The sequence below is a fragment of the Eretmochelys imbricata genome, chromosome 17, assembly GCF_965152235.1.
Source record: "Eretmochelys imbricata isolate rEreImb1 chromosome 17, rEreImb1.hap1, whole genome shotgun sequence".
NCBI classification, from domain to species: domain Eukaryota; kingdom Metazoa; phylum Chordata; order Testudines; family Cheloniidae; genus Eretmochelys; species Eretmochelys imbricata.
In genome coordinates, this window is record NC_135588.1 from 21077816 (window position 1) to 21100000 (window position 22185).

At 57.9% G+C, this 22185-nt stretch overlaps 1 protein-coding gene across 1 annotated transcript in view; it reads right to left on the reverse strand.

The window, feature by feature from the left end:
* Nucleotides 1–1968: 1968 nt before the first annotated feature.
* The window catches only part of TMEM132E (transmembrane protein 132E), a 51935-nt gene continuing 31718 nt past the window's right edge, over nucleotides 1969–22185 (reverse strand). The window contains 4 exon segments of the mRNA XM_077836803.1: nucleotides 1969–3015; nucleotides 5330–5521; nucleotides 7433–7712; nucleotides 10391–10596. Coding sequence (XP_077692929.1) covers nucleotides 1969–3015; nucleotides 5330–5521; nucleotides 7433–7712; nucleotides 10391–10596 — 1725 coding nt within the window.

Sequence of the window (22185 nt, forward strand, 5' to 3'; positions counted from 1 at the left end):
AGACTCCGGGCTCCCTGGCAGAGGGGGTCAGATGCCAAACCTGTGGCTACGCTCGAGGCCTCAAGGTGACGAGGCAGCGGCAGGGAGAGACCCTATGACTGCAGGTTGGCCAGGCCTGGCTCTGGGAGGCCCCACTGGGCTGTTACTGGGGGAGCTAGGATGGGACCAGGCCTGGCCCTATGAGCACAGCATTGTGGTTGAACTGCTCACTCAGACCCGCTCCCCACCCCTCTCGGGGTGGCACCTTCACCTCTCCCCAGGAGCAGCTGCCCCTTCCCAGAGGATGTGAGGGAGTGGGCCACATCTGGAGTTGCTACTTGGTATGCGAAGTCTCAATCCATCGCTCAGCCTTTGGGCTTGCCCTGGGGAGAAGCCGGAGAAGTGAGCAAATTCCCTCCCACAACAGTCTCTGTTGAATCCGGGGAGGGACAGCGGAGCCAAAGAAGAACCACTGTAATACGTTGTACAGAGGGGAAACTGAGGCAAGGTGTGGGCGGTGCACGGAGGGTGACTCGCTCAAGCTTGCCGAGTCATCCGCAGGCTCGTGACTGGGTTCCAGGGCAGCTGATGCCCAGGCCCGTGCTTCCAACACGAGGCAGTGCAACCTCGCGAAGCCTGCGGTCTGGGAGCCGGTTAGCTGGGAGCTCAGCTCACCCCATACCCCACCATGGGTGGGAGGCGAGTGGTCTTGGCCCCCATGCCTGGGGCGCCCCGGCTGAGGGGACCCTTGACGGGCCGGTTGGGGCCATTTCCGCAGGTGCTGCCATTTGTGGAAGGCACACACACCGAGACTATGAACTGCAAGCGGGGGGCGGGCATGGGACTGTCTGAGGAGGAGCTAGGAGAAGCCGCAAGAGCTTGGCCCAGGGCCGAGAACCTCAGCTTTAGCTTTCCATGCAGCTCAGGAGCTTTGTGGCTGGGTTCGGAGGCCAACGGAGTCCCTGGCCCCACTCCCTCCCCTCCCCAGCTTCATGCCAGGCCTGGCTTTTCAGAAGCGAAGCTCGCTGCGGAGGGAAGAGGTCCCAGACGGGAGCGAGGAGCCCAGGGCCTGGCACAAGCAGCAGGGACAGACATGGGCGCTGGCCTCCTCTGGTTCGGAACAGCAAAGGGAGTGGCCGTGGCCGCTCCACGTATTCCCCGGGGCTGGTGGCAGCTGGGTTGGCTGGGCCAAAGCCACGTGGCTTCGCTCCAGCTTTCCAGGGCACTCCCGAGGTACCTTAGCTTGGAGCCAGGCCCCTTGCCCGCTCCTCCCCGCCCTTCCCGCAGCGTTCGGAGCAGCGTGTCCCGTGACACCGGTGGCAGGACCGGGCCCGTCGGGGGGGATCCCTGAATGTATATTTATTCAACATTATTGTGCAACAAAGTAAAGCAGAGAAATCCTGTTCGTCTTCCCTGGCCGACGCGCGCTCGGAGGCCGTGCCGCTCGGGTCCGTGGTTCGCAGGGCGGGCCAAGGCAGTGTCAGGGCACGTGGAGAGTGGAGCCCGCCACGCCGGCCGGTACCGCTCCAGGTCTGAACCTGCCCCCCTGCCCGTTCCCCCCCCACTTCTTGCTCTATCTCAGCTTCTTGCCCTGGCTCCTCCACCCCACCAGTGTCTCCCCCGTAACGCGGGGCTCCGCGGCCCCCGCTGCACCAGCTCCCCTCGACGGCGCCAGGCGGGGGCGGGGTTTGTGCAAGCAGCTTGCAGGCACCTTGGCACTTTGGCGGTGAGTGGGCGGAAGGCAGAGGCGGCCCCTTGCTCCCTCGGGACGCCGGGGTTCACCCCGCTGGGTTTGGCTCGCTCGACACTTGTTCCCTTTCAGAGAAAAAAGAAAGTGGCAGAAGGGATGCCCCGTGCGCGGAAGAGAGAGCGAAAGGGAAAGGGAGGGGAGTCTCGAAAGTCGGCTCTGGTGGTCAGGGTCTGGGGTATCCGCTCAGGCCCTGGCCAGCGGGCAGCAGCTGGCGTGGCGTGACAGGGCGCGGCAGCCCGCTAAGCGATCTCCTTGATCCTGCAGATGTAGTCATGGAGCGCCTCGGGATCCTGCAGCCCCATGTCCTGGCACACCCACTCCAGGTCCTCCTCGTCGGCGATGGGGATGGAGTTGTAGGCCAGCTCCTCGGAAGGCAGCGTGGCGAAGGTGGTGAACTTCACCCGCTTCCTCTTGGAGGTGGGGGAGTTGAGCGGGTCCTCGCTCTGGTCCCTGGTGGAGCCCCCCGAGGAGCCGTCTCCCCGCCCGTGCACCTGGCTCTGCACGCTGGTCTGCGAGCTGCCGCTGCTGTGGTGGTCCCCGTGGCAGCAGGTCTGGACGTTCTCCAGCGGGTTGCCGGGACTCTCGGGCGCAGGGGAGAGGTCATTCTGGGCCCTCAGGGGCTGCCCGTTGCCCAAGAAGACCCAGTGGTGGGAGTGGTCCATGTTGGTCTGGCCCTCGGGCGGGATGCGCTTGTGACTATACTTGAGCACAAAGACGATGCAGTTGATGAGGAAGACCAAGATGGCCAAACAGAAGACGCCCAGCAGGGCGTACATGCCGATCTCCAGGTCCGTCAGCCCCCGCGGCACCTGCACGAAGCCCGTGGGGATGGTGGGGAAGTCCTCAGTGGTGTGGGGGACGCTGGGAGCTCTGCTGTCCTGGCTGGGCTCCGGCTTCCTCTCCACATCTGCCCGCAGGGTGGTGCTGGCCGCGCTCTCCTCCCTCCCCGAGGTCCCCGGCTTGCTCGGCACGTGCCCGGCATCCCCATAGTCATAGGTGGGGTCCTCCTCGGAGCTGAAGCGCACCCGTACGCTGGCCAGCGCCGTGAAGAGCACGCTCTTGCGCTTGGTCTTCTGGCAGCTCTCACAGATGACCAGCTCGGCACGCAGCAGGTCGCCAGCCCCCTCGCCTTCCGCCACCACCAACGGGAAGGCCCGGTCCTGGGTCACCGACACCACTTTCTCGTCCAGGCTGCTCACCACCAGGTTGTAGTCTTTGGGGTCGTAGAGGGAGAGGGGGGCTGTGGTGCCATCACTGTATGAGACCCACATGCTCAGGAGGGCTTCCTGCAAAACAAACACGGGGAATGGGCATCTACCTATCTATCCATCCATCTGTCCCTCCATCGTTCCATCGCCCACGCTCTCCAACCATCCATCGTCCGGCCATCCCCCATGCTCCCCAACCATCTATCCTTCCCTCCATTCCCCATGGTCTCCAACCATTCATCGTCCACCCACCCCTCATGCTCCCCAACCATCCATCTGTCCCTCCATCCCCCATTGTCTCCAACCATCCATCCGTCCCTCCATCCTCCAAGCTCCCCAACCATCCATCCTTCCCTCCATCCCCCATGGTCTCCAACCATCCATCCGTCCCTCCATCCCCATGGTCTCCAACCATCCACCCATCCCTCCACCCCCAAGCTCCCCAACCATCCACCCGTCCCTCCATCCCCCATGGTCTCCAACCATCCATTGTCCACCCACCCCTCATGCTCCCCAACCATCCATCCTTCCCTCCATCCCCCATGGTCTCCAACCATCCATCCGTTCCTCCATCCCCATGGTCTCCAACCATCCACCCGTCCCTCCATCCCCCAAGCTCCCCAACCATCTACCCGTCCCTCCATCCCCCAAGCTCCCCAACCATCCATCCTTCCCTCCATCCCCCATGGTCTCCAACCATCCATCCGTCCCTCCATCCCCATGGTCTCCAACCATCCATCCTTCCCTCCATCCCCCAAGCTCCCCAACCATCCATCCGTCCCTCCATCCCCCATGGTCTCCAACCATCCACCCGTCCCTCCAACCCCCATGGTCTCCAACCATCCATCCGTTCCCCGTGCTCTTCACCCATCCATCCATCCGTCCATCCCCCATTCTGTCCAATCATTCATCCCCCATGCTTTCCAACCCTCCATCCATTCCCCATCCATTCATCCATCCCCCATGCTCTCTATCCATTCTCTCCCTCCTTCCCCCATCCTCTCCATCCCCCATGCTGTTCATCCATCCCTGAATCCATCCATCCCTGAATCCATCCACCATGCACATCCATCTGACAATCTTTTCAACCATCCATCCATTCCCCATCCTCTGTCTCTCTCCCCAGGTGGGAGTACGGGTTTGAAAGGACTGAGCTGTTTAGCAGGCTTATAAAAAGCCCACACAGAGAGCAAGCATTGGTTTCAAATGCCCTCCCCTCTTGCCCCCGGTGCCAACCGGTTACATTCCTCGGGCCCACTTCACCCCAGTGTATCTTTTATTTCAGCGGAAGTCCCATGACACCCGCCCGTCACCCATCACTGGCACTGAGGTCTCTGTAAAGAGCGTGAGCTCAGTCGGCCTCTCTCATACCGCACAGAGCCCCTGGTGATCCCATAGAGGGGCTGCAGCTACACACTGCAATATGGCCAGTGAAGAGACCCGGGATACCGCACCCTGCAGCCAGCGCTATGCCAAGGCACTGCTGCAAACGATTCCCAGGGCCATGCCTCACCTGGGGGCTCCTAGGCATAGCGGGCAAGTTTGGTACAGATGCAAAGTCCAGTATGCAAATTAGTTAGTGATCTAATTTGCATGTTTGTAAATAACTTGCATATAATCAATACACCCTGACCCAAGCAGGACACAGAGCTGCCGGAAGCTTGGCAGCTGTGGGTGGGGCAGGAGGCTCCTGGGGTAAGGGGGTGGGTTTCTGGCAGATCTGGGGTCGGTCAGTGGCTGGGAACTGGGGGCGTCTGGGGTAGGCAGATGAGTGGGTGCTGAGGGTATCTGGGGTGGGTGGTTTACGGGGCCAGGACTGAACCCCCTCACCTTCTGCTCCCACCATTGGCTGCCCTGGCCCTGCTTGGATCCAGCCAGGGATCAATGAGAGGGGAGCCAGAGAGGCCCCTGGCTTCTGCCGGCAGAGCAGATCCCACAGTGCCCCTGGCAGCCAGGAAAAGCTGCAGGGTCATCCCTGCAGGCCAGCTGGATGCATGAGGTCTCCAGGAGGGGCTGGGCGCTGGGGGTTACACGGAATGAGAGCAGTGGGAACTCCCGCCGTTCTACGGGCACTTACAGGAGTGAGCTGCCCCCGAGGCCCGCAGATAGGGGATCCCGTCCCCAGATGGAGCCAGGGCCTCTCCCAGTCAGAAATGAGCAGTCCTGCCATATCACATGCGATGGGGGTGAATTTCCGCTGGGCTGATGAGATGAGCCCCAACGAAACACATCCACATCCAAACGGCAGAGCAGTGAGTACAGGTGTCCATGTGCGGGTGTGGCACTGGGAGACTACAAGCCCCAGCATGCAGTGCTCCATGGGGAGCCAAAGTGCATGCTGGGAGGTGTAGTCCCACACTCTGCGAGCCATGCGGCGTGAGCCCTGTGTTACCTGCTTGGAGAAGTTCAGGGTCTGCTGGGCGGCCGTCTTAGCGATGATGGTGTGGCTGTTGCCGGGGCTGGGATGGAGGGAGAGCGACAGGCTGGACACCACCTGGGCCTTCAGATCGATGATGCTGACCTTCTCGTCCGCCACCGTCAGCACCGTCTCCCCCAGCACTGCCTCCATGAGCGGGGACACCACCTGCAAGAGGGAGCGGTCGGGGAGCGGCCGTGATGGCCCAGCCAGTCACCCACCACCTCTTGGCACCGCCCTGCCAATGCCAATGAGGGACCACCCCCAGTGCTGCGAGCTTCCTCACAGCAGTGCCCTGCCAACGCCAATGAGGAACCACCCCCAGTGCTGTGAGCTCCCTCACAGAGACTACCCTGCCAACGCCAATGAGGGACCACCCTCGGTGCTGCGAGCTCCCTCACAGCAGTGCCCTGCTGATGCCAAGGAGGGCCCACCCTTTCCCACAAAGCAGTGCTGCAGTTCCCCCCTTCCCCTAGCCTCCTGCTCAGCCAAGAAACATCACTGGCCCCCAGAGCACAGTGGAGCTGAAAAAGCGTCCGGCAGAGCCTCAGAGATGACCCCATGGGCACGACCTTTGCCTGCACCGCGCCCGAGCTGCTGTGACACACGGAGCGGGGTTTCCTGGAGAGCACTGACCCCCCCGGCAGCAGCCCTGCTGACCTTGCGACGCTCGGCCCTTTGAAGCCAGTGTCGAAGAAACCAGGAATTTCGCTTAGGAAAGCGTAACCGAGCCTAGGCCCAGAACTAATTACAGCCCGAGCCGCCGGGCCTTGCAGTTAATGGCTGATCCAGCCCGCAGGGGAGGCATGTGCTCAGGAGATAACTTTAAACTGCTCCCACCCCGTCACCCCTCCAGCCCCGGAGGGAGGAAGGAGAGAGGCGGCTGCTTGCGGAGCTTCAAAGCCAGGATGACATTCACAGCCAGAGCGAGGATCAAAGGCACGGCTTGGCCAGGCAGATGCTGCTTCTGGGGCACGGGGACCTCAGCGCGACGGGCACCCACGGCGGGGAGGACGCCCTCGTCAGCACGGCAGAGAATTTGCACATTTACTGCCTCTCTGGGGGACTCCGAGCCCAGGACGCCAACACCCTGCACACGCCCTCTGTGCAACGGACACACCCAGGCCGGCCTCTGAACCGGAAAGCCGCAAAGGGCCCCCGATCCAGACTACCCCAGCCTGAGGCCTATCCCAGCTGGGCTCCACCTTTTCCTTCTGCATACAGCCCCTCGGATGCCTGGTGCCAGCCTGACCTCTCCTTCTGGCCGAGGAGGGGAGGGGGCAGTACCTCCATCACAAACCCCGCCCCGGGGGGTCGGCTGCAGAAGGGAGATGCACTCCAGGGCAAGGAGCTTTGGAGCGTTTCCCCGCTGACAGCGGCTGGCACCCGGCATCGGCCAATCGGCCCCATGCCCATGGGAGGCTTTTACAGGCAGTGGGTGAAAGGTCCCTCCGCCCCTTTAACTCTAGGGAGACGGGGAGTGGAACTGACCCTGATCGGGGCTTTCCAGCGGGGTCCATGTGCAGAGCCGGGCTGCAAGCCTGAGCCCACCTGCAATCAGGGACGGCCACTGTCCTACCTGCAACTAGCCCCAGCTCAGGCAGCCCATGGGGACGGCGGGGCCCCTCTGGGGTTTCCCCAGGCATTGCCACGGAGCGGGCACCTGTCCCTCCCCATGTGAGTTGCTCCATCATGCTGCCAGGGGCCCCTTCCCCACAGCTGTGGGGTGGCCTAGCCATCAGCTGCTGGAGCCTGGTACAGGCCACTCCCCGCCTTCAGTATATAATGGCTGGAGAGAGGAGAGGCAGGAAATAGCCTGACCCCCCACCGGGGGGAAGAGAGGGACTTCCTCCCCTGCTTCATCAGCTGTTAGCTCAACCCCGAGGGACAGAGGCCCCTAGGGAATCCCTGATCACCTCTAGCAAGTGCTTGCCAGCTGGAGTGCCCCATGAGCCCAGACACAGGGCCCCGGCTTATCCACTCACCCCTGTGCACGCAGGGCTCGTTCCTTCGCTGCCTTCCAGCTCCACAGCCATGTGATTCCCCGTGCCCCGAGGAAAGGGGGTGAGGGGCCCGTACCTTGAAGAGCGTGGTGCCCGGCTCCCGCCCGGCCAACGTGCTGCTGTCCACCAGCTGGGCCACCCGGGGGTCATCCACCTTCATGAAGTCGCTGACCAGGTCGGTGACCTCCACCAGCCAGTCGGGTCCCAGCATGGTGATGACCTGGTCGGTGCCCTCCGAGGAGGTGGTGTGGAACTGGGTGAAGACCTGCAGGGTGGCGTGTTGGTACTGCAGGGTGCAGCCCCGGTTCTGCTTCCGCTCATCCTCGTCCTCATCATCCTCGCTCTCCCGCACGGACCTGGGGGCACAAGACAGATCAGCCACCCTGCCCTGGCTGGGGCTGCCCCTGCTCTGCAGCTACCGGGTACCAGAGACCGGTGACGGACGCATTGCCGGAACGGGATACTGGCTAGGCGGCAGTTCGGCCGGAAAGGATCTGGGGGCTATCGGGGATCGCAAACTGAGTAGGAGCCAAGAGCGTGAGGCCGTTGCGAAAAGGGCCGTATTAACCGGAGTGTTGTACGTAATTGTCCCATGCCGCTCAGCGCTGGGGAGGCCTCAGATGGAGCGCTGTGTCCAGTTCCGGGCGCCGCACTGTCCGAGAGATGTGATCAAACTGGAGAAAGTCGGGAGGAGAGCCACAAAAATGGTCAAAGGTTTAGAAAACCTGACCTGGGAGGAGAGATTGACAGAACTGAGTGTGTTCAGATTCTAGAGAAGAAAAGACTTGGGGGCACCTGATAAAAGCCATCAAATATGTAAATAGCTGCTCGAAAGAGGATGGGGATCATTTGCTCTCCATGCCCACTGAGGTCAGGACAAGCAATCAGCTTAGTTTGCAGCAAAGGAAATTCAGGTTAGATATTAGGAAACACGTTCTATCTCTAAGAATATTCAAACTCTGGAACAGGTGACCTAGGCTGGATCCCCGTCGTTGAAGGTTTTACCAACTGGTTGGGCAAACACCTGTCAGGGATGGTCTAGCCCGTTTACTTGCTCCTGCTTCAGAGCAGGGGGTTTGGATGAAAAGACTTCTTGATTTCCCCTGCTGCCCGACTGATCTATGATTCTCTCGCAGGTGGCTCGCTATATAGGCACGCTCCCTCACTTCCAGCTGTCACTGTGCAGTTCAGCAGCCTCCATGCTCCACCCCAGAGGTAGCTGCAATTCAGCGGTGAGGCCTGTGTCTAACTCAAGATGTGCAGTAGCATTGCTACAGATAGCAAACCACCCCCGGGGGCAGAAGACCGTGTGGGCAGCTGGCTGACAAAAGGGTTCTGGATGCAGGTGGCCCTGGACGGCAGATCCCATGGCACGTGGCATTTGCTGTTGGAGGGGATGGGGTTAATGTGAAGGGCCAGGGCCAGCTCTATTGGTGCATCCTGAACAAAAGGCCTTGGCCCGCTGTACCCACGGGAGCTGAAAGGGTGTGTAAGGCATGTGCTCTGTATATTAGGTGAATTATGGTAGTTCCTAGGCACCTGTCCTGAACCAGGACCCCCGTTGTGCTGGGCACTGTACATTATTTATTAGATGAATTATGGCAGTGTCCAGGAAAGGAGTGGGTGTGGGTGGGTGTGGGTGTGGGCGTGTGTTCACATGAATATGTGCACCTGGGCCTCCCTGCGGGCACCTGCGTAGTCCCATGCACGTTCACGACTTGGCCTGTGCTTGTGGGCATGTGGGGGTGAGGGAAGGTGTACCCGGGGGCACGCGTGTACGTGGTACACACACGTGCCTGGATAGGTGCCCATCTGCGGCGGTACGTCTGCGTGTGTGTGCGTGTCTTTGTGTGCATCTGTGCCCACGTGACCGCGTGTGCCCAGAAGTGTGTACCCGCGCGTGTGCATCCGCAGAGGTGGCTACGTGTGCTTGTGTACATGTCTCTGTGCACACGTGTATGTGCACTGCACTGACCCAGGCCCTCTCTCCGCTCGGAGCCTGGCTGAGCTGTGAGCTGTCTGCACAGCTTAGAAACACCCCAGCAAAGGCCGCTCTTCCAGCCCCGGGGAGCTGGGGGCAGCATGAGGGTCCCTGGCGGGGGTGAAAGTAAGTCGAGTGACTTACCGGTACTCTGGGGCCCGCTCTGGCCCCCGGAAGGGGCAGGGCCTAGGGCGGAAAGGCGGGGTTGAGGGGGTCAGAGCCAGCCCCAGCCCACCCTGTAAGGTAAGTGCCCCCCCACCGGGGTAGCAGCAGCAGCCCGGGGCTCCGGGGGCTATTCAAAGGGCCCGCGGCTCCCCTGCTTCTACCGCCCTGGTCCTCTAAATAGCCCCCGCAGCCCTGGAGTAGTGGCGATGGGGCTCTCGTGGCTATTTAAAGGGCCCGGGCGGTAGAAGCAGGGGAGCCCCAGGCCCTTTAAATAGCCGCCGGAGCCCCACAGCCGCTACCCCAGGGCTCCAGCAGCGGGGCGGGGCTCTGGAGGCAATTTAAAGGGCCTGGGGCTACAGCCATTTTAAATTGCCCCCTGGGGAAGCCGGGCTGCCCCAGTACGGTGCACCGGCTCTTACCGGTACGCCGTACTGGGGCGTACCGGCTTACTTTCACCTCCGGTCCCTGGTGACTCAGGCCGCAGGTGCTGGGGTGCCATGCGGGCCGCATGCTGCCCCCTTCGGAAGAGGGGGGCTTTGTCTCGCTCTGCGGGGCCCTCCAGTGGCCGAGCAGGGAGCCGCCATTGGGCAGCTTGTCCCCTGGCGCAGGCTTTCAGAGCCCAGGGCCTAAGCCTGCTCCGTTACTGCCGGGAGGAGGCCGTCAAGGGGAGCTGGGCTGATTCCCTGCCTGGAGGAGCCTCCAGCCGCAGTAAGCGCAGACCAGCTGGGCCTGATTTCCAGATGGGTGGAGCACCAAGCCAGTGGGAACCGCATTTGTGACTGGCAAAGCCGGACAAGGGCAGAGTCCCCTGCCCCCTGCTCCCGTGGCCGCAAGCGCCCCGGCCCGCGGGGCAAGAGCTCCCCTCTGGCCCCCCATGCAGGAGCACACCTCCTGTCCGGCAGGATGGGCACCCTCCAGCCCTTCACTTGGCTCAGCCTGGGGTCCGAGAGCTCGATGTGCACCGGCAGCTTGGGCACCCACACCGTCATCTCCAGCAGGGCGCTCAGGTGCTCGTAGCTGAAGGTCACCCGGGCGTTCATGGAGCCGCGCGTCTCCTTCCCGCTCACAAAGACGTAGTCGCAGCTGCTGGACACCTGGGGAGGACAGGGAGGGAAGCACCAGCACTGAGCAGCGGGGCCGGTGGCCTGCGGCCACTCCCAGGGCTGCAGGTTGGATCGAGCCCTGCAGCAGCGGGTGCCATCACACCTCCAAGGCGCTGCATTGGCAGCTTGGCTGGAGCCGGGGGGGGGGGGGAGGGGGGGCAGACCCCCAACGGCGTGTGGCCTGGGGAGATTACAGCTCCAGCTGGAGCGCGGATGGCTGGGAGCTGTGGTTCCCGGAGGCCGCGGCTCTGCAGACGAAGGCAGCTCCGATCTCGAACACCTGCCAGGCGGGTGCCCTGTTCTCCCCGCCCCCCGACACGTTCACCTCCATAGGTCAAATGCTAAATGGAGGAAAAGTAAGGGGCAGTACAGGGATGTTAAATGGCAGGAGTTGTCTTCGGCTCGCCGAGGCCAGGAGCTGGGAAGGACACATCCGCCATACGGCAAAGGCAAACCATCACTAGACTGCCGCTCTCATTATGGGTCAGTCAGAGCAAGAACCGATCACTGCCGGAGCCGCACATTGTCTGGCGTCACATCCCGGCCTGCTGAGAGCTGGGCTGAGCGAGGGGACGGCGTCCAGCGTGGTACCCAGATAGCAGCCTCTGTGCAAGGCTGGAACTGGCCACCGGCGGGTCGGCTCACTTGCAGGAACAAAAGGCCGCTGTGCACTGCAAGAGCGCCCCCAGTGGTCAGCGAGGGTGTTGCACGAAAGGGGAAGCAGCAGCAGCCCGGGGCTCCGGGGGCTATTTAAAGGGCCCGGGCTCCCCTGCTTCTACCGCCCTGGTCCTCTAAATAGCCCCCGCAGCCCTGGAGTAGTGGCGATGGGGCTCTCGCGGCTATTTAAAGGGCCCGGGCGGTAGAAGCAGGGGAGCCCCAGGCCCTTTAAATAGCCGCCGGAGCCCCACAGCCGCTACCCCAGGGCTCCAGCAGCGGGGCGGGGCTCTGGAGGCAATTTAAAGGGCCTGGGGCTAAAGCCACTTTAAATTGCCCCCTGGGGAAGCCGGGCTGCCCCAGTACGGTGCACCGGCTCTTACCGGTACGCCGTACTGGGGCGTACCGGCTTACTTTCACCTCCGGTCCCTGGTGACTCAGGCCGCAGGTGCTGGGGTGCCATGCGGGCCGCATGCTGCCCCCTTCGGAAGAGGGGGGCTTTGTCTCGCTCTGCGGGGCCCTCCAGTGGCCGAGCAGGGAGCCGCCATTGGGCAGCTTGTCCCCTGGCGCAGGCTTTCAGAGCCCAGGGCCTAAGCCTGCTCCGTTACTGCCGGGAGGAGGCCGTCAAGGGGAGCTGGGCTGATTCCCTGCCTGGAGGAGCCTCCAGCCGCAGTAAGCGCAGACCAGCTGGGCCTGATTTCCAGATGGGTGGAGCGTGTGGAAAGGGGACGGAGCCCTGCCTGGCTTTCGACCCTCTGGAGGATTGGGAACCAGGGGTGTGATCCTGCTAGGTAGTGAGCGGCCCCTGGAGGTGCCGACTGTCCCCAGATTGGAGGCCTTTGCACCCGCAGTTACCCAATGTGTGTGTGCGATTGTAGCAAACGTGCACACAGCAAGCAAGCAGTTGCACAGATGGTCCAGTGGTGAGAACGGTCTTGGGGAGCTCCAGGCTCCGTCACTGCCTTGCTGTGTGACCACAGGCAAATGCCTGCGCCTCGCTGTGCCTCAGTTTACCCACCGGTAAAATAAAGATAATGCTACTGACTTTCCTTTGTAAAGTGCTTTGAGATCTATGGATCGAGACAATCGGCCTCTGTGATGCCTCCCACCACACTGCCCCCGGAGAGGCTGGAGAGCACCCAAAGCTGGTCAAAACAACCCCCCACCCTTAAATCAAATATTTTCATTCAAAAATGTCTGTTTGAAGTGTTTCCATTTGCGACAAAACATTTATTTCATTTGGCTTTGACTCAAAACGGTCGTTTTGTTTTGGCTCTGTCAAAACCTGAAAATGGCCTGAAATTCCATATGTTCCTCCTTCCCCTTTTCTGACCCCGGATGCGACAGGACAAGCTGTGTCTAGATTCTGTTTTGCCTTGTGCCATTCTGCATCTTTTCGAAACTTCTCCAACTGCGTGAAAGTGATGGAGCGTTTACATGACTTGTCCCGGGTCACGCGGGGAGATCTAAGAAAACCATCAGCTCCTAAACCCTACTCTTGGGTTACTCCGCCTTACTCTGCACCCAGCCCTGCAGGAAATATCAGAACCAGCTCTATAAAGACAGCTAGCCCTCCGCACCTCTGGGATGCAGCCCCGAGTGGATAAGTCAATTGCATTAGACACGCCGCTTCCGTGTGCCAGTGGCACGTCTTGGAACAATTTATTTAACGGAAGCAATCCCTATTAGCCGTGCATTGTTGCTAATGTATTTACATGGTATCTGCCTTTAAGGTGCTATTCACTGGCACCCCCGTCACCGTCATTAACGTTAATACCTTGAGACGTTGCTGCACCGAATCAATTTTAATCCCATTGTTGTGTCTCCCCCATTCTTTAATTTCCATTTATGCAAATAACATTAGTTAAATGTGCTATAAAACAAATATATCCTGAGGGGGCCGCTTATTACAGACCAATCCAAGCCAATTAAGGAGCTAAGGGAGGAAATTACTAATGGATTGCTCATGTTTCTTCTTAGGGCTGTAAGTCAAGAATGCAACATTGCCTGCCCGTAGGGTGGAGGGAGGATCTCACACCAGCGACTCTGATACCGTTCCAGGTCTCCACACAGCCTGTTTGTCTCTGTGAGTGCAATTCCACACCTGCAAATCATCCAGCCTGCCTTCCTGCACCCGAGATTGGCCGCTGACCCACCTGCCTCTGCAGATCAGCTCAGTTGGATGCACTGATCTTGGTTTGCAACTTCAGAAAAATATGTGAGCCCGATGACTGACAGGTGCAAAATGCTCTCCACTGAAACACCAGTGGTGGCTGCAGACCAGGTCTGCTTGGGGAGGTCTGCAGAAGGGCTCAGCACCCAGGAGGGGGCCTGGTTTTTTCAGGGACTTGGTGTGCTGGATGCAGGTTGGACACTGAGTGCTCTGGAATATGTGGCCAGGTCACAATAGGATGTGGAGCAAATCTGGCCCTTGTTTAGGTGTCTCAATGGGAGCTGGACTCTTGGAATCTGGCCTGGATTGCGAGCGCTGGGTCCTGGGAGATCCGGCCCCGATCATGGGCGCTGGGACCTGGGGGATCTGGCCCTGATCGTGGGCGCTGAGCCCTTGGGGATCCAGCCCCGTTTGCAGGCGCTGAGCCCTGGGGGATCTGGCCCCGATCGCGGGCGCTGAGCCCTGGGGAACCTGGCCCCGACCACAGGCGCTGGGCCCTGGGGAACCCGGCCCCGGTCGCTGAGCCCTGGGGAATCCGGCTCCGATCGCGGGCGCTGGGCTCTGGGGGATCCAGCCATGAGCTCTTTCAACAATCAGACACTATACCCTGAGCAGGCAGCTGTATTGTGGGCGGTACGGGAGGGCATAGGAAGGGGTATTTAATTTCCCAAACTCTCCTTGGCCCCGGCATTGACATCAGATAGACACAAGCTCAGCATGTCTGCAAAGACAATCTCGGCTGTGCCGCGGCTGCGTCTGAATAAAGATGAGCTCTGAAATGAATCCCCCGGTGAATGAGCACTCTGGATATTGTGTCGTTGATCACAATAATATGATGGTCTGCTGCTCGCATTACCTTCGGTAATAAATCCACCAGCTCGGTTGGTCTGGGGCCACCAGCTTTTCAATTCACTGAAAGCCACCCGCCCTGTCCCAGTGATGGAGAGGCCCTGTTATAAAGCTACTGTATATTAGCTCTTAAATGTACTGCACTCTATTATGGCCATGCTTGGCGTAACCTGAGCTGAAGGATTCACGTCTAGGCGTTGAGTGCGGGCCTGTCTGGGCAAGGAGCCGATAGCTCCAGCCCCGGTAAGGGCTGCATGGGATGCCAGCTTCACGCTCACCATCTGGAACCCTTTGCAGCTCTCCCCGCTTTGTCCCCTGGGGCCTCCATCAGGTTCAGCACATTTCACATCTTCCTTAAAAAGACTCCGGGTTTCTAGCCTTTGTGGCTGTGGAGAAGATCCCGGGGCATGGACACAGGCTTGGGAGGGGGGAAGGGTTTTCTGACTCGGCTCACCCAGGTGGGATGTAGGTCCTGGGCGCCTCCCGGAAAGGCCCTCCTCTACCACTGATTGCGCTGAGTTCATTGGCCCCGTGCAGGATCTGGTCCCAAAGGAGCTGAGCTGAGCCTACGCATGACAGAACCACCAGCACCAGCCCAGGTGGTGATCTTACGCACGGTGCGGGAGACCATCAGTCACCCCCTTTGGCCCAGAATGTCCTTCCTCTGCTCTCAGCACACAGCTGCGAAACCCTCCCGCAAAGTGTGTGCCCCCCTCCAGCGGCAGGGCCACATAGAAGATAACAGCCTATTACTGCTACCAGTTCTCTGTTAGCTGAGCTGGTAGAGAACCTGCCGGGGATCTAAAGAGCCCAACCGTTGTTGCTGTTTTCATTTTTAAGCATTAAAAAACACTGGCTATTACTGTGACTTACACCCCACATTCTTCATAGAAATAGTGTGATATGAATATGGCATAACTGAGATATGTTTTATGCAAGATGGGTCATGTGGAAAAATTGGGAAGAGTCCAGCGGAGGGCAACAAAAATGATTAGGGGACTGGAACACATGACTTCTGAGGAGAGGCTGAGGGAACTGGGATTGTTTAGTCTGCAGAAGAGAAGAGTGAGGGGGGATTTGATAGCTGCTTTCAACTACCTGAAAGGGGGCTCCAAAGAGGATGTCTCTAGACTGTTCTCAGTGGTAGCAGATGACAGAACAAGGAGTAATGGTCTCAAGTTGCAGTGGGGGAGGTTTAGGTTGGATACTAGGAAAAACTTTTTCACTAGGAGGGTGGTGAAACACTGGAATGCATTACCTAGGGAGGTGGTGGAATCTCCTTTCTTAGATATTTTTAAGGTCAGGCTTGACAAAGCCCTGGCTGGGATGATTTAGTTGGGGTTGGTCCTGCTTTGAGATGATCTCCTGAGGTCCCTTCCAACCCTGATATTCTATGATTCTATGTAAGGTATCATTGGAAAGGTTCTGATTTACTGAATGTGATTATCCACTTTGTATGCACATACCATTCCTGTATCTGAAGGTAAGAATATTGACTATGTAACAATTATAACTGTGTGTGTATTTGGGAGAACACCCACCAGACAGTAGGCAATCAGCCTCAATGGGCCATTAGGAAGAACAATAAGATTTGGAAGATACTAATCTCCTGCCTTCCTGAGAAGCTCCCCAGGTTGCTGCTTTGACACTACAGGGTCAGGTGATCGTGTCATCTGGTACTAGACCCCCATCTTGGGCTTTCAGTGTTTTTCCATTAAGAGGGGGTGGGGGTCAGACTGGGAAACAAAAGATTCCCGCCTTATGTAAATTCTATTTAATGCTGGGAAGTAAGGCAATCAGGACTCTTCTCCACTGCCTCCCTGCCCAAGAAGGAAGACTGCTAAAAACACCTGAAGGAAAAGGCAGGGGATGAGTCCAGGCTGAGACAGGGGTCTAGTCTGCGAAGATAAATAACTGGAACTCTAAGCTACAGAAACTCTGTAATTTACCTAAAACAACATTTAGGGTGAGAAATTATATTTTGTGACCTGTTTCTTGAGTGTATTAATCTTAGTTTGCGTGTTTTGTTTTATTTGCTCCGTAATCTGCTTTGTTCTGTTTGCTATTCCTTATAATCACTTAAAATTTACCTTTTGTAGTTAATAAACGTATTTCTTGTTTATTTCAAAACCCAGTTTGTGCAATTCATATTGGGGGCGGGGAGGGGGGAGCAAAAAGTTGTGCATATCTCTCTCCACATTGTGGGAGAGGGTGAATTTTTATGAGCTTGCACTGTGCAGATCTTTCTATACAGCGCAAGTCAATATTATTTTGGGTTTATACCCCAAAGGAGGTGTGCACATTCCCCTGGCCATTCCCCTAGCCTAGCTAAATGTTCCCACATAGATTTCAGTCTGTGTCTGCAGCTGAGTGTGGCCTTACCTGTGTGTGTGCTGGAGAAGGCTTGAGAGCCAAGCATGGCAAGAACAGGGTGAGGAAACCCAGGCTGGTGGAAAGGTTAGGCTCAGTGAGACCCCAGCACCTCAGGTGGCACCCCAGGAGCGGGGTTCACCCCACCACAATTACATACTGCAAAATGTCGTTAAAAGAACATTAAAATTGCACAGACCCCCTGTCTCATTCAGTGCACAGGACAGACGGTGCTCTGCGAAAGAGCAGCTATCAATAGCTCATTCATCCTCATCATCCCGTGGGTGGCCCCAGGCCTTACCATTCAAACTCTGCTCTGATTGCAGAATGGTTCATTTCCTCCTGGGTTTCTGTGTGGTGCTCTCAATGTAGTCCCTTAATCCTTTCCCAACATTAATGCATTGATCTTCCTGGCCCCCCAGTCAGGCTAGGTGCTCTCATTATCTCTGGGGAATTGTGGCACAGAGATGAAGGCCAAAATTGTCAAACACGGCATCTCCTTTTAGGTGCCCAATCTGAGAGGCAGAGCGCCGAGTATGTGACAGCACTTCCTATGTTGAGCGCAGAGCTCTCATTGACCTCAGCTGGGAGGGCTCACAAAGCAAATCGGACCACAGCGTCTCAGGTTGGGCACCCAGAACAGGAGAAGCAGACAGAGGCTCCCTGTAAAAAGTTTGCTTTAGGTGACTCCTCACACAGGAGCTCTGTGGCAGAAGCAGGGCTAGAATCCAGTTCACCAGGGTAGCACTCAAATGCCTTCACCAGGAGACTCTCCTTTCTCTTCCTGCAGTCCCTGCCTCGTTCACTGCACTGCCGCCAGCTTCTGCAACGAACGAGGCAGGGCTCCTCCAGATAACAGCCTCCTTGCTGCACAGCCCTGATTCGGTCCCAAGAGCAGGTCCTGTGCATTGAATGAGGCAGGGGGCCCGGGGAAAGAAGTTGGCTGCGATCATGGCATTAAAGAATCGATCATAATCCGTATGACCAAGGGGGCTGAATTAAGGTCAAACACTTTGCAGCCTTAGTGTTTCTGTAATGCCCCTTTTTGGGTGTAATATCACTGTACCCTCTCTGTGTACACAGCAGTGACGCCCAGGCTCAGCTCCCCACCTCATCTGAATGTTCAATTATTTACAGGAACAGATAGCAGATTCCGCTCTGTAATCTGTGAATTATGTAACAGGTTTATAGCCCTCACACCGTATTCGTACTCCCCAATCTCTCCAGGTAACTGAAAGCTCCTGTGGAACAAATCTCAGCCACAAACGAAAAATCACTCAGCCAGAGACTGCCAGGAGATGCCTCATGGAAAGCATAAGGCAAAGTTTGTGGGGCCGGAGGTTTGCGCGATCCATTATTCATCGCAGTCTGCGTGCATGTGTCCACTCCCCCTGGGTGCAGGGACAGTGGGTAAATTAATTTATGAGCAGGAAGGCAGCTCATTAACCAGTTTAAGTGTCTTGGAGTCCATCCTGAAGTGTATTCTTGCTACTGTGTTTTATCACGCTGCAGAAACCAGGTCTCCATAAATTAGAGAGGGTGGGGCTGTAAGTCGCGCAGACGAGAGCTTTATTCTGGGACTCGGGTAAACATTCTCCGATTGCGTCTGTCACGCCCTGTTCCCCAGACTCGCTTGGTGTGAGTTGAGGCGACAGCGTGGGGCTGGAGCACACGGACTGCAGAGTCTGGCTGCTCTGGGGGCCCAGGGAACAAGCTAGGCAGCATCAAGGCCTGGGAGCTGCCTCAGGGCCAGGAAGGGAGATTGGCCCAGTCGTTGCAGTACTTGCCTTGGGAGCTGGCCAGCTCCATGCCTGCCTCTGCCACGACTCCCTGCGCAACCCTGAGGGACTCACTTAGTGCCCCTTCTGGGAGACCAGGGTAACAATTCTGCCACGAATCTTGACTGGGGTAAATCACCATAGCCCCATGGGCCAAATCCCCAGCTGGGGGTAAATCACTATAGTTTTATGGGGCCAGATCCCCAGCTGGGGTAAATCACCAGAGCCCCATGGGCCAGATCCCCAGATGGGGTAAATCACCATAGTCCCATGGGCCAGACCCCCAACTGGGGTAAATCACCACAGCTCCATGGGCCAGATCCCCACTGGGATAAATCACCATAGCCCCATGGGCCAGATCCCCAACTGGGGTAAATCACCATAGCCCCATGGGACTCCATGGGCAAATCTCCACCTGGGGTAAATCAGGCATAGCTCCACTGGCTCCTGCCATTCAAATGCAAGCTCAGGATTCCCAGCACCAGCGTTACCCACCCAAAACTGAGGCCACCCGACTGACCCCTGGCACTTTCTGCACACGCAGCCTGGCCTACAACTCCGTCATGTGCTTTGTGGCTGCCTCCCACACCACTAGAGCGCTGCACCCCAGAGGTGGCTGCATGTCAGCGGGGCTCCGTGCGTGGCGCTTGGGAAGTACTCTGGGAATCCTGCAGCATGAAGGGGGCACTAGCATTGATCCCCTGCCCCTCGAGCAACGTCCGTCTCCCCCCAAACACACCATGGTGGTGAGCATGCTGCCCGGCGCTGGTATAATGCCAAGAGCTAGAAAGAGGGGGCAGGGGATAGATAGGTAGATAGATAGATAGATAGATAGAGGGGGTGTATGGGGATAGATAGATAGATAGATAGATGGAGGGGGTGTCTGGGGATAGATAGATAGATAGATAGATAGATAGATAGATAGATAGATAGATAGATAGATAGAGGTGCTGTCTGGGGATAGATAGATAGATAGATAGATAGATAGAGGGGGTGTCTGGGAATAGATAGAAAGATAGAGGGGGTGTCTTGGGACAGATAGATAGATAGATAGATAGATGGGGTTTATGGGGTTGGATAGATAGACAGACAGACAGATTGACAGCTGGCATTGAGATAGCATCTTTGTCATCTATTCCCCCTTATTCCTTCTATCTATTCTCGACCCTCCCTTCCTTGTACCTTTCCCCATGCCCCATTCACGGCCATCATGCCTAAAAGGCACTATTCAGGTTTTGGTGCTCACCCCCGTTTAGCGAGTGCAAAGCAAGGCGCAGTCGCCAGCCCCCCGCCCCACCTGCCCCTCTCCCCCTTCAGTGCCTGGGAGGCTGCCGGCTCTGCAAGCCCCAGGGCCAGCTCTCGGGAGCCAGAAAAGCACAAGTACAGAGCCTTGGCCGTGCGGTGGAGAAGTTGTGCAATTTGGAGTGTCAGCGTGAGCTGGCTCACTCAAGCCTCTGATCTGGAAGTGAAGCCGCTAATGAGAACTTGCCGTTTCCATTTCAAAGTAACAACATTTTGCCTTATCAGTAATAACTGGCTTGATAAGCTGTAGGTACAGCTGCTTCCGACCGCCAGTACATTAGACACTGGACTACTCCCGCGTCCTCCCCTGGGATGGTGACGCTCTCTCCCCGGCAAGTCTTGAAATCAAATACACAGGAGAGGAATGCGGTTCAGGTCCAACCAGCTCGCGGCTCTACCATGGCCCTGGCGTGAAATGAGTTTGGTGGGCCTCAGTCTAGCCCTCGGTGCGGGCGGGACCCCGCGGCACCAGCAGCAAACTGCGCCGAGCGCCGGGATTCTCCAGGAGAACGTGCCGTGTGCAGCGGGCACTGCTTGCCCTGCCCGCCGACCTCACTGGCATTCTCAGGGGCTGGATGAGATTCAGTATGGCCCGGATCAGGACTGGTGGCTGGGAGGCTGGAGGGGGAACGCTGAGGTGGGAGGGCAACTGGGTCGTCTTTAGAGTGGGTTTTGTATCACAGCCCAAGGAAATTAGGTGCCTGACTTCCCTTTGCCAGGCCTCTCCATGCTCAGGACACAGACAAGGGGCAGAACTCCCCAGCATTGGCGCCCAGGTGAGGTCAGTCACTCCCGTTGACCCCACTGATCAATGGGGCCTGGCAGCAGAGGAAAGGCCCCATGGCTCTGCAGCACTGGCCTCCAAAGGTGCACGGAGCTGCCTTCTCATGCCACGGCAGCACCTCTGTCTGTGTCCAAGCAGTGACGCTTCTTGCTGGGTCAGCCTATTCCACGGCCCCTTAAGCAACTGGGCTCAAAGTCCAAAGCCCCCCTTCTGCGGTGTCCCCTGGGCATCATGATCAAAGCTGCAGGGGGACCAACGCTGGAAGTGGAGCAAACATGGGAGCCCCACTCAGCAGGGGGAGCCGGTGAGCTTAGAGTAACAAGTGCTACAGGAAATCCTGGGAGCCTGGGTCCTAATCATTTGCTGGCAGAAGGACCAGAGAGGACAGTTCCAGGAGAAACCAGGAAACCCCACGCCAGAGCCCAAGGCTCCAGCACCTCGACCCTGCAGTGGCACCAATCAAACTGTGAAGCCGTGGCATTTCACATGCCCAGAAGGGTGCCAAGGAGAGGCTGCGTGACTGAGGGAGAGTGACCGCCCCTGCGCTCCGGAGGGGCCCGGGCTCTTCATTTAGCTCGCCCGGTTACTAATTACAGCCACGCAGTGAGAAATCTGTCAGCAAGATGAGTTGGTTGGAATAAACGGCCCCAGGATGGTCATAACCCATCTGCCTGGCCTTCTGGCTCCCTCTGCGCTCTGAGGGTCTGCACTTGCATTCAGAGGTGATGTTACAGTCAAGTGAAACCAAATTCACAGAGGTCCCTGGGTGCTCGAATGGACTCTCCTAGCCCTGCCCTTCCTTTTGCCGCTGGAGAAGGTGCACAGGGGTCTTGCTTCATAAGGCATGTGGGTTAGCCCAGGTGCTACCAGAAAGTCATGGAGTCTAAGGCCAGAAGGGGCCACCACCAGATTCCCTAACACAACCTCCTGTAGCTCCCTGGCCATCAGCAACTGAAACTGGGTCAAAGTATTACAAACCTCAGGAAACTAATGCGATCTACACAATCCCTGCTCCACATGCCTCCTTCTGGCTTCTGCTTTCCTCTCTCCTTCCCCAGTTCTCCTCCCTTCTGGGGGGTCCAGCCGGAGCCCAGCAGACTCCAGGTTTCGGCCATCTTACAAAGGTTCTCAGTAGAGCCAGAACGGAGCCTGGAGCACATGTAACTTCCACCGTGCGCCTGTGATGGCTGCCAGCTCAGCTGCCCTCCTGGGGAGTGGTCCAGGGGCCTCCAGAGCTACAAGCATGAGCTGGTGTGGTTGGAGATAGAAGTCCTCTAGCTGGGGCTGTGACAGGTGCATCTCCTGGGTCGATTAGGCCCAGACAGGTACCTTGTACACACTGACCAGGGGGGTAATCAAGGGGAATTAACCGGTGACCAGAGCAAAACAGCATGGTACCTTCTCACTACTGTATTTGCACCTATTTATTTTGATTTACAAGGACACGAGAAAGTCCAGCTTGGTTCTGCCCTGCCCCGCATGTGTCCCCTTTGTTGCTGGTCCGCTAAGGAAACTGGTAACAAACAGCCAAGAGAACAGCGCCCGGACTCTCGCTAGCCACTCGGCTCATAAGCAAAGCAACCTGCCCTGAAATGGGTCTGGGATTTGCTCCAGAAACCTACGCTACAAAAGGGGCAGACGGGGTTGGTCCCTCCTTCTCTGGCTACTCA